Source organism: Cyrtonyx montezumae, unplaced genomic scaffold (assembly GCF_038088225.1).
Source record: "Cyrtonyx montezumae isolate F1298 unplaced genomic scaffold, pur_monq_1.0 scaffold_57, whole genome shotgun sequence".
Lineage (NCBI taxonomy): Eukaryota > Metazoa > Chordata > Aves > Galliformes > Odontophoridae > Cyrtonyx > Cyrtonyx montezumae.
In genome coordinates this window covers 683,757-695,782 of record NW_027072064.1, presented here as the reverse complement: position 1 = coordinate 695,782, position 12,026 = coordinate 683,757, and the positions used below count along the sequence as shown (strand labels likewise).

The following is a 12,026-nucleotide window of genomic DNA, read 5'->3' as shown; positions in this document are numbered from 1 at the left end:
TGTCTAGTTCTTGACTCGAGGATGACAATTTCTATGTTTACACTTTATACTTTTGCTTCTTAAGGTGCTGAGATTTAATTCCCAAACGTTTTTAAGCTATTAAATTGAGTCGATGCACATGCTGTTGTCCTCCTTTATTTGCTTCTGGCTGCTTTAGGCAGTGACACTTGGCTGCAGTTCAGCAGCTGACGCATCACTTCTTTCTTTGACCACTGGTGGTGCTTGAGCTGTAATGCTCTTGTTAAACATCCATATGACAACATTGTCTGTGTAGAACATTAATGAGCTTTTACGATGTGCTTGTGAATGTTTTCATAAGGTACCTGTGCACCTACTGTGTGTGTTGGCCTTTGTGTGCTGCACGTGGGCCCTGCAGTGATGCTGAGTGTAGGCAGAGCGGATTCATCTTGTCTTTCATTCAATGCAATGTTATTAATACACTTTTAAAAGAAAACTCAGCTCTTCTGTCTTCAGTTGGCTAACTTGAAAGTGATGATTAACTTTTTTTTTATGGACTTACGTTGGGGTTAAGTTGCTCTCTGATTTTGGCTGAGACAAAGACATATGTTGCAATTCTCATGGTTATCTTCTATTATAGAAAAGGCAGAGCTAATTCCCCAAAGGAATGACAAATGTCCTGGGGCCATAATGATCAAGGATTACATGAAGATAAATCTTGTCTTGCAATTAAAGGAATGTAAAAATCTTGACAGAGGTTTCTACCTCCCATTAACAGATAAGGGAATGGGGTCTAGTACTGTCCTTCCAAGTTATTTTTCTACCTGTCTGATATGAGGTTTCCTGTGAGATTTGTTGGCAGGCAGAAACTATTCTGCAGTTTTGCCATGTCTTTTACTTGAGAACGTGCTGCTGTTCAGAGAGGGAAGGCTTTGAGATGAGGGTTCTATAACAACAGCCCCAACCAGTCCTCTCTACTGTCACAAGAGCAGCAAAGTGTAAATCACCTTGGACAAGTTGGACATGGGGAGCCATCTACACGGAGCAAGCCATTGCATCTGTTGCTGACTCTGCTGCTGAGTGTTGATGAACCTCAGCGTCCATCTGTGTGCTTAATGTAGATGATAACCCCATGCTGACAGTGGCGATTCATCAGCAAAAGGAACTCAATGTTCTGGATGTGTAATGTGTTATTATAATGGATTTAAGGTGCCCTTTTATTGAACAAATGACTTGCTGGCAAAAGTGACCTGTCAAATTCTTGCATAAGCCACACTCTATCTATTGCCTTTTTGTCATGTCCTTAATCAGGTCATGATTTATATCTTCACTGTAGAGCATGCTTTAATTTCATATATTACATAGTCTCATTTTTTTTCTTCGCTTTCTTTTTAATTTTTTTTTTTGTCTGGTCAAAGATTTCATTTTTAAAGACACACATGCCTTGTGTCTAATTGGAAAAGCCGTGCTGACTTATTTGGACACATTGCTCCAGAGTTCAGACTGAAGATTTCTACAGAATTCCCGGGCTTTGAGCAGGTTTTGCATTAGCCTGATTGCATCACAGAGTTATGAACACAGCTTCCCCATGCCAAGAACGCAGCATATCCCTCACTTTTGCAACCCTTCCTGGGCTGAGTCAAAGACCTCTTCTTCCAAGTCATTATTTGGCTGTTTGCTACTGAGTCCTCTTGTGGAGGAGATATTGCATAGGAAAGATAGAGTCCTTCAGATTTTTCTCTGACATTCAGAGCATTCCCTTCCATGTCAGCTTTTGAAATAGATGGGAGAGTGGTAACACACAGGTCGCAGGGGGAAGGAAGGACAAACTAATAATTACAAAGTGCGATTTATTAAAAACAATTGACATTCATTAACGACGTTAAGTCTTGAAAGAAACGTGTTTAGTAATTGATTGGGATGCTGTGTATGTTGGTGACTCAGGTGCTTTGGGCAGTCTAAAAGCGAGTATAAAAACACTCAGCAACAGCTGTGTCTGACCATTTCTCTTATTTCTGTTGCGCAGTAGGTAAGCTTGATTTGAATTCCTCTTTCTAAAGAAATCTTTTTTTTTTTTCTTGTTTTAAGTCAGGGTAAATTCTATGCAAGTGTTCTGTAGTATCAAACCCAAGTTTTCTTTATTTATATATCATCTTGTGGCTGTTCAGCTGCTGGCTTTGGTAAATGCTGATCTTCCAGTGCTGTCTGGATTATGAACTCCCGTTCTTCAGATCTGGAGTTCGATATAAGCCTTATAGGTGATGTCTTCCCAGAACTCAGCTATGAAAAATTCTGTGTTTCCCTCTTGCTTGTTGGTAGTTCTGTAGTCTAATGTTTGATCGTGGAGCTTGTAAGAATTTTTTTCCTTCTTCCTATATTGTTCCCTTGCACTTCAGATCATCCATCTCCCAAATGACGCACTCCTTAAGCCCGTGCACTGATGGCAGCCCCTCGCTGTGTGGGGTGGCTGTGCCCCAGCCCGTCGCCAACAGCTGTAACGAGCCCTGTGTGGTGCAGTGCCCTGATTCAACTGTGGTCATCTACCCTCCACCGGTGGTTGTCACCATCCCTGGACCAATCCTCAGCACATTTCCGCAGCAGAGCACCGTGGGGTCTGTTGGAGCCCCTGAAGTTGGAAGTGGCCTCAGTGGTGCCCCTGCTCCTGGGGGCCTGCAGGTCTCTGGAGGTGCCCGGTGGTCACGGGGGTACCCAGTTGGGAGCTGCAGACCATGCTGAACCCAGCGACGACCTGCTGGAAGAGGAATATCCAGAAGATGCTGAGCAGGATGTAGACCTGTGGCTGAAGCTTCAGCATTTGGAAGAACCGAAGAACCTTTGAGGCTCTTAATGAAGTGCATCTGTAGATGTTCCGATCTTCTGAGGAAAAAGAATCCATTGTCATCCTCCTCCTATTACCCTTTGCTTTCTTTTCTTTTTTCTAATGCTTTCCCATCTTTCTAAGGACTCTGTTCTCAATGCAGTCGACTGAGTTTGTAATTCAGTAGGACACCTGTAGGTATCATTGTGACAGTGTGAAGGGATCAGGCAAAGATCCCATTTTAGCTCGCTTTGTCAGTGCTTTCTGTGGGTAATGAGGTGTAAGAAAGGGTCTTGGAGTCAACCAGCCCATGCTCTGTGCTTTACGTCTGCCTCTGCAATAAGGAAACAACATCAGCTATTACATGAATCATCTTGCATCAAATCACAGGTTACAAGCAATTTGTAATCTGCACCATATAATTCTGCCTCTGTGTGATCTGCTTCTTTCTCATTAAACATGACCTTGCAATATGTTCCTGGGCTCTGCGTGTGTGTGTGTGCGTCTGTGTGTTCCTCTGCTCCCAGTTCATCTCTGTCCTGAAGCATCGAGATGATCCTATCGCTCTGCTTCAGGACAGCAATAGCCCAGAGAGATCTGGCAGCAGTTGTGAGCACCTCTCTGCCATTGCTGTCCCTTAGCAAAGCTGCTGCCCACAGCTTTGCTTCTATTCCTGGTAATGTGAAGCTCCTGAATCAAGACTGGCTTTTATTTTCAGTGTGGTTTTTGTTGCCAGGTATCATCAGGCTTAACCTCCCTACAACAGTGCTAAGAGCATGGGTGCAGAGGTGTGTTCAGATTGGCGTTCCTAGGAAGAAACCAATGTCAGGAGTTTGGTTTCAGGCTTTACTGTTTTACTGAGTTCATTTATGGACTTTCAGATTTCCTCAGGAATTTATAGTTAATAAACATTTCATGGACTTTCTGTGCTGTTGTATGCGTTTGAAACATTGCACAGCTATAAAGAGTTTGTCAAAGAAATGGTATAAAGCAATATTGCATAATAATGCTAGAATGTTAGATTATTTGGGAGTAGGAGCTCTTTAGAGGAGTATCCTTATGTAAAGAAAACAGAGCAGGCGGGCACCGTAATAGCGTGTAATTGACTGCTGGATGAGTTGGTTCAACCAGCTCCAACCACATAAATCCTTCCCCACAAAAGAAATCCCCTAAACCTCAACAGTCAGATGAAGAGATCTTTATTACTTTGCTCATGGTGTGCTTGGAAATAAAACTTGGTAATAAACTTGAGTGCAAAGTTGCCCTTTCTGCGTAATAGGTTGAGACTTGCAGTTACCACAAAACACCAAACCGCCAGTAAAAGTGGGAAGTTTTGCTGATGGATTTCTATGGAACTATTTGCAGTGTACCTTTCATTCCTTTAGATATTAAACATCTGAAGAGGACACCGGCGTGGTTTATAAGATAGTAGGAGCATCTTTCACATCTTAGGTTCACTATTTGCATTAAGAGAGTGGAATATTCATCAAAATACAATGAGATTTGAAATGATTCTTATTTCTCTTGCTGCTTCTGATAAAGCAGGATTCCCATGCTGAGAGCCTCTCTGTTGTGTTACGGTTTAAGAAATCATAGAATCATAGGGGTTGGAAGGGACCTCAAGAGATCACCGAGTCCAACCCCCCTGCCAAAGCAGGTTCCCTACACCAGGTAATCTAGGAAATCCTCTGGAGATGTTCAGACAGGGACCCAGTGTCCCATCCAATATTGTTTCGTCCTTTAAAAGTGCTTCTCTCTCTGGCAGTGTATCTTTGCACTGGAGGCACTGTTTTGCAGCGTGCCTCATGTGGGCTGCTCACGAGGTGCATCTAAATTGGTAGTTTCCCACATGCATGCAGTAAGTACATCCTGCTGCAGACTGCCATTCGGAAGTTTAAGGGAAATTATAGGAGTTAGTTTTCTGTTAACTAAATTAGCCAGCTGTCCCCTGTGGTGCTCTCAGGCAGGTAAAGTTCCTCTAATCATATGACTGTTCTAAAGCCTTAGGGCAAAAAATCCTATAAAACGGGGAAGTGCTCTTTACCCACTATTGTGAACAGGTGTATGAGAAACTGCTGGAGACCTTAGGATTCATCCATGCGAGGTGAGCATCAGTGCTATTGGCTGATGCACAGAGGTGTTAAGAGATGGTCTGAGCTGCAGTTCTGTGATTTGGGACTGCTATGATCACCCCAGTGCTCCTGATGGGTACAGAGCTGCCTGGTAATTAAAGGCACCCAAGGGAGATGAGCTAAAGTTATTGTGGTGGGAACCTCAAATACTTCTCAAGGTTTTCCCTGGGGAGCCCTGCCCTTCCTGCTGCTGACTGCAGCTGGCAGCAGGATTATACAAGGCGTCACAACAGTTTTGCCTGTTTCAAAGGGTTGCAGTGATTTGCTGCCTGTGTCCTGCTAAGAGGCGAGGGTGGAGGGTGCTGTCCTTACAATCTCGCCAGGGCGTCCCTATCTGACTCCATCTTGCTCAAAGTAGGGCAAAGTGGTAAACTCTGGCCAAGGTGGCAGGCCTGGCCCATCTTCTGCCTGAGGCTGCTCCTTCTCAGATGAAGAACTGGGTCTATGGGTCTTGTCCTCTGCTGTGTTTCAGTCTAAGGTCAAATGTTTTACACAAAAGCACCAAGGATATGAAGAAATGGGCTTAACAGGAGGTAGAGCATCTAAAGGGACTGTTTTGCCAGCTATCATCGTTTCTCTGTCTACAAAAACAGCTTCAGCAGTCTGCTCCACCAGTCGGCTTCTGACCTCAGCTCTGGCAGCTGATAAAATGCTCATGTGAGTAGGTACCATGAGAGAAGGGGTATGTAGGGTATCTTTCTGAAATCAGCCCAGAGGTGTCCCCTCAAAGTCACTTGTACAACTACCTTTTTGACTCTTGGTGATGTCTTTGATGTGTAAGTGGGCTTGTATGGGCTCCGTGCAGTTATGTCTAGGCTGTGCTTGTTAAACAGCCTCATTTCGTGCCAGATTATAATCTTTACTATTTTAAATCTAAATCAAGACAGCTCAATGTTCCAAGGGAACATAATACAGGCAGACAGGAACTGCTTGAACAGCCTGGCTGCTCGGTTTGCAAAGCAGAGGACTTCTGCAGAGGTCATAACTTGGATGTCTTTGGTCTTTTCTCTTAGGTGTCTTTCTCTAACCCTAAGAAGCATTGCTATCTTTCCTTGTCAGACCACCTGAATTTACGTTCCACTCAATAATATTTATTTTGGAAGTTTTTTTTCCAAGCAAAGAACACAGCTTGTTCCAGGAGTATATGCGTGTTAGTACAGACAGACAACTGTGGTGATTTTCTGGAGAAGTGTTGTGTAAATCCAGACTCAGGAGTTAATTAAATGGTAGAACTTCTTCCTAATTTGGGAAACAAGTTGGGGCTGGAGTATTTCAAATGGAGATTTGACAATGCTCCCTAGCACCTGGAGTCTAAGCTTCCATCTTAGTGTATGTTTTGTCAGTGGCACTGCTGCTGGTCCCCTTCTGCTGGTGTGACAGCAAAGACAAAAGGAGAAGACTAGACAACCGATGTTACTATGCAGAGTCATTTTAATGAATAAAGGGTGAGAAGTTACAGAAAGAGTAAGTTTGCAGTTTTACAACAGGGTCTTCAGCAAGTAGAGTGTCTGATGCCAAATGATGCTTTCTCCTCATGGAGTTTGTCAGTCCAGGGAGGTTTCTTGCTCAAAGTTGCTCATAAATTCTGGTTGCTGCCGTATGAGGTGCAGTGTGGATATGTAACTGGAGTTTTTTCTGCACGTTGTCTTTGGAGAAGTTCATAGTTGAGCAAAGTGGACTTCTTCATGGCGGTTAAAGTCTGATCCTTGTTGACATAGGACCATATCTACCACTATAGCAATACAAAGTGGCTGTGAATTAATTTAAAAGGAAACTTTCTAACCCACCTAGTGGAGTAAAGCAAGATTTTCAGCACGCTGTAAGGGTGCCCTCAATACTTGCTGTAATTCAAACTGCCATTTAGAGTGATAAGTAGAAGAGATAGAAATATTAGAAGGTTACATATAGGGTAGCGTCTGGCACCCACACATCTCACTGAACCCAGCCAGAGGTGTGGGTACTCAGCGTTTCTCAGCACCATGGCCTTAAGCAAAGGATCTGTCTCATTTCTTGACTGCTATTTCTGCTGGTTAGCATGGATAGCAGCTTCAATACCAGTATCTGTGGCCAATCTGAGAAAAGGGGTGGCGGTGCCCAAAACCAAAGTCCCCATGCCCATAATAGCCCCCATGAGCACTCAAGCTCCTGTTCCCATACAGACTTCCAAAGCTTCTGTTGTAGCCATATGGGCCCCAGTGCTGGTTATTGTCATGGAGGTAGCCCCGGTGGAAGCCATATGGGTGCCTGAGTCGGTGCTCATTCAGGCCCCAGAAACCATGCAGGTCTTCATTGCAGAAGGGTGAGTAGTGCTCGTCATTGTAGAATTCCCTGTGGAAAGTCATTGCTGGTTGTTGGAGGGAAGGCTGAAAGACACAAGAGGGAACAGAATGAGTACATGCGCTGTCGACAGTGGGACAAAATGCTCAAAGTTCAGCTGGAGCAAACAGAATGTGCTGACGCTGCCCACGTTCTCACCAGCAGGTTTTTTACCTCTTAGCCACCTCATTTGTCTGCCTAGTCTGAATTCCCCCAAACCTTTTTCCTCATATAGAATCATGGAATGGCTTGGGTTGGAAAGGGCCCTAAAGATCATCAAGTTCCAACCCCCTTGACACAGGCAGGACCACCAACATCCACATCTGTTACTAGACCAGGTTGCCCAGGGCTCCATCCAACTTGACCTTGAACACAAGAATGGGGCATCCACAGACTCTCTAGACAAAACACAGTGGCTGACAATACTTAGAAAACACTCTATCTACCAACTGAGAACTGACACACACGTGTATTTTTAAAGCACCAGCATGAGTACAGATATATACACACAAAGACATATCAAAGAGGGTAGAGAAGAGGTAGTGTGGACTTACCCGGTTCACCGAGGAGAGGAACTCGAGAGAAGCGAATGAAGCTCTGGAGTTCGAGGTCTGTATATATACCCTCTCGAACTCCGGTGTTGGTTACGTGATAGATCTTGTTGCGTGCAGTATTCCTTCAACTGATGTAATCAGAGTCAGTGATTTTCATATTTTTCAAATTCGATGTAATGACACGCCTGTAATACCTCCAGAATTTCTTTCATCTTAAAACAGGAAGAAATAGGCTCAGCACATTTTTAGTAAAATTGCATGGAATTCTTTGTAGTTGGGTAGATGGTATGTTAGGGCCATTACCGGTTACGCAATCTTTATGTAGGTACACCATTCTAATTGGTTTTTCATTTATGGTACCATATGGAAAGGAGAAGAGTAGGCTTTTTCTGATGTGTTGAGATACAGTGTGCTGTAGATTCTCTGTTCAGCGACGCTGTGACCTGTGCTTAGTCCCTGGTGATATTGGTGGGCTTCTCTTGCCAGCAGTGTTGGTTTTGTTCCTCACTCCATAACTCTGATTTTCAAGAAAAGTCTCAAATTCAGCTTTAAGAATATTCCCACGTATTTCTTCCTATTTTGGAAAAGGCTTTTTAGCTTTTGACTTGAATAGAACATACAGTGCATCACCTTATTGGGACATAGAAACTGGAGAGCTTGTATGTTGTAATTGACCATATTATTAAATCTGGTGGTGTCTTTTGGTGACAAACTATTAATATTAAAGTACTGCAACACTTTGCAAATTGAAAACATTAATGGGTGTTTATGAAGTGCTTTGGTATTCAAAATTCTGAGGATGCCTCAACATTCTGCTTGCTCATTATTATCCTTACTTTATATTCAAATTAACGGAGGAAATTAGGTGAAGGTCACGCAAGGAGGTCTGCAGCGAACTCCAGTATTCTTCATGATTCTACCATATTTGATACACAAGCTTGATTCTTTGCTAAGATAATGTTAAAATACTGTCTTGGAAAGCAACATTTAGCACATCTCCCCAAATCCTTATTGTTATTTTCCAGTCCTAGTTCGTGCTTGTTTTCTTCATTTCATTCTGCTGAGCTCATGGTCATGTTCTCTAATGAATTAAGGTGCAAATGATGCAGTAGTCTCATTTTTTTTGTTGAAGACATTATTTCTGCTTACGCAGCAGTGTGACTTTTGTTCACGATCAACATTTTGGAGGAATGTAATTAAGATTTATTTGTTGGTGGTGCTGCTTCTATTTGCTGAGGTTGCTCTGTAGTGTAACAGAAAATTCCGGAAGAAATGCTCACATTACCTTTGAGTAAGAAACCCCTGCTTCACACATCAGCGTTTTTGGTCAACAGTATTTCCAGATGTAGAAAAATATTACATTTTAATGAAATTTTCTCTCCCTCTAATGGCTTGGAGCTTATAAATGCCTTTGTATTATATTTAAATAAACTTAAGTTTTGACAGCGAAGACAATAAAATGGTATCAGGAATGTAGTTGACCTAGAACACTGTAAGATGAAAGAAACCTGTAATACATGTGACTTAAGTGAGGCTGAGAACACACTAATAATCCCAAACAATGAAGAAAATTATATTAATTGAAGATATGATGAGCACAGGCAAATTTGTTTTCCAACCAATAAGGCTACAAACCTTTTGAATATGCAAGGCGTCTTAGATAAGCTGCCAGGGCAAAGAAACAGTATAAAAAGGGCTCTGAGCTCCTTCCACTCCATCAGCTCTCCTACCTTCCTCCTCCTGGTGAACTCGGTAAGCTTCCATGAGAATTAGAAATGTTGGCTTAATAATTCGTTAAGATTATCGTGGCTTCCTGAATTTTCAAGTTTTATTGTCTCATACCTGTGCTTACAGCTTTGCAGAGTGGGCAGGTTCAATGCTTTGGAGCTGCTTTAGGTGTTCTGATGTGTGCTAGTGACTTTGTAGCTTCTTGGGTGGGCTGTTAGCATCTGCAGATCCCAGTCTGAAATCAGCATGAACTGGAGCTCTGGATCCAACAACAGTGATGTGCTGTCACAGCCAACACCAGATGCTTCAAGCTTTACTTAACCTTAAAGCTCTTTCCTTGAAATTCTCCTGAAGACTATCTTGACAAATTTGGGAATGCAGAGCTGTACTCAAAGCTGATATCCTAAAAGAAATTTAGGATTGATAACTCCTCATCATATTCGCTAAGAAAAATCCTGAAGCAGCAGCAGGAAAGTTTTGAGCTGTAATAGATCTATTCCACAGCTGGTAAGCAAGAAAGGAAATGAAATGATATAAGATGTGTGGGTAAACGGGAAAAAAAAACTGACAATGGTAAATGGATAAAGCTGAGAGAAGGAGAATAGGAGAAGGGATGTAACAAGGAAATTGCATCTGTCCCTGGTCCCATGGGACCACTTGAAGAAGGCTTTGGGCTCTGAGCTGTGATTGCAGCTGGAAGCATTTCTCACTTTGGCTCTTCTTTATGCTGCTGTGTTCCAGGTTTGCCCCCTGTGCAGAAAGATGACTTTCCTCCTCGATGACTGCTATTTCCCCCAGAGTTACAGGGGCTTCCACAACTACTACAGCAGCCCCTACCACTACAGGGGCTTTAGCGGCCTCTACGACTTTGGGGACCGCTATGGCCATGATGGTCTGTATGGTCACTGGGGCCTCTATGGCTCTAGGGACCACTATGGCTTTGGAGGTCTGAATGCTGGCTACAGGGGCCTGTATGGGGACTGCTATGGCTACCCAAGCTGGTACAGCGGCCGCTACGGTCATCACTTCGGTTCACGATACGGTCAACGTTACGGCTATGGGAGCTGGTAAACCTGGCAGGAACGGTGCTGACATGTGAGGATTAACCCCAGCCTGGACTGACAGTGAATCTTGGCAGCATCTTTCTGCTGCACAGAGCCCAGTGTCAGCAGCTTCTCTTCGTGGAGGCATTGAGGCTCTGCTCTGCTGCCCATCTGCTCAGAATGATTGATCTTCTCCTGCTCTATTTGCTCTCTTGCCTTCCAAACTCTCCTGTTCATCCACTGCTGGAGCAAAAGCTTGCTTCTCCTCAACACCCATTCTCTGCAAACTCCAGAAATGCTTCTGGAGTGTCTGGCTTTTGAGTTTGTTGCAGTGATGAACAAAATATATTCTGAATGAATGGCACAGGCATGGTGTACCATGTCTTGGGGAATGTAGTCTTTCTGTTCTGTACAACTTCAGGTGTTATGTCTGCCTTTCATATTAAAAGCTACTCTTCATCAATACTGTATTTCTGTTGTTTGTTCGTTTGGTTTTAATTTTTCACTTCCATTTCTTAAATATCCAGAAATCAAGAACATTACATATGGGATGTCTGAAAGTTATCTGTACATTGGTGCACTGCAAGGTTCTGCCACAGAGCTTTGTCCTCCTGACTCTGGGAAGTGTGGCCATTTGCAGCTGCATTTCTGCATTTTTCAAGAGAGCCAGGCTCTTCCTTTGTGCACTTCCAACCAATGGTTCGTTTTAAACACTTGGGTGCTCCTGTTGGGCTAATGGGATGTGATTAGGATAGGACTCCTCAGGAGCTGTGACCTGCACTTGTGACACTGGGACCACTGGAGCCATATCCACGCTCCCTTTTCCTATGGAAGATGGACTTGGTGGTCTTTTTAAGCCCCTTTCAACAAGTCCCATTCTGTGATTTTGAAGAGGGTATACAGGTGATTGCAAACATCTGTACTTAACAGATAGTCCTGTTTTTAATATTGGAAGAAACTCGTGTTTTATGAGCTCATGTTTTAAGCCTCCTAATAAGGGGCTTCCCAGTAGCGAGGTAGGAGGAATTTCCCTCTACAAATTAAATGCATTGCTAGAAGAAATAGATGTCCAGCACTCCAAGGGAAGGGAAGGGATGGGACCAGGGTGTTTTTTTCTGCAGGATCATGGGAGCAGGCTCAGAGCACACAGTGTAGAAGACAGCTGGATCATGTCTGTTTTTTCCTAACTCTTCTTATTATTCTTTTTTCATTGCCCTTTATGGGCAGAGGGTTGACTTAAATGAATGACTGTGGCTGTGTGGTGTGGATGATGATGGCCCTTTCCTCACCACTTCCCTGGCCTGGGGCTGTGGCCACCAAGAGCTGACAAAATGCCCTAGGGACTGTGAGAGCTATTTTAAATGTATTGTTTCATTTGAAAAGCCACCTCTTTTTTTTTTTTCTTCCAATTTTTTGTTCTCTCTCTCTTCTTAGTGAGGTATAAATGTATTAAATTCCACCAGCTGCTAATGGAATT

At 43.3% G+C, this 12,026-nt stretch overlaps 2 protein-coding genes across 2 annotated transcripts in view; both read left to right on the top strand.

Moving 5' to 3' along the window:
• The window catches only part of LOC136056703 (scale keratin-like), a 211,789-nt gene that overhangs the window by 39,674 nt on the left and 160,089 nt on the right, over positions 1–12,026 (top strand). The gene's annotated exons all lie outside the window — the stretch shown is intronic.
• LOC136056713 (scale keratin-like) lies at positions 9,510–10,992 on the top strand. The gene is made up of 2 exons (XM_065749025.1): positions 9,510–9,530; positions 10,248–10,992. The coding sequence occupies exon 2, from the start codon at positions 10,269–10,271 to the stop codon at positions 10,575–10,577; it is 309 nt and encodes a 102-aa protein (XP_065605097.1). The 5' UTR covers positions 9,510–9,530; positions 10,248–10,268; the 3' UTR covers positions 10,578–10,992.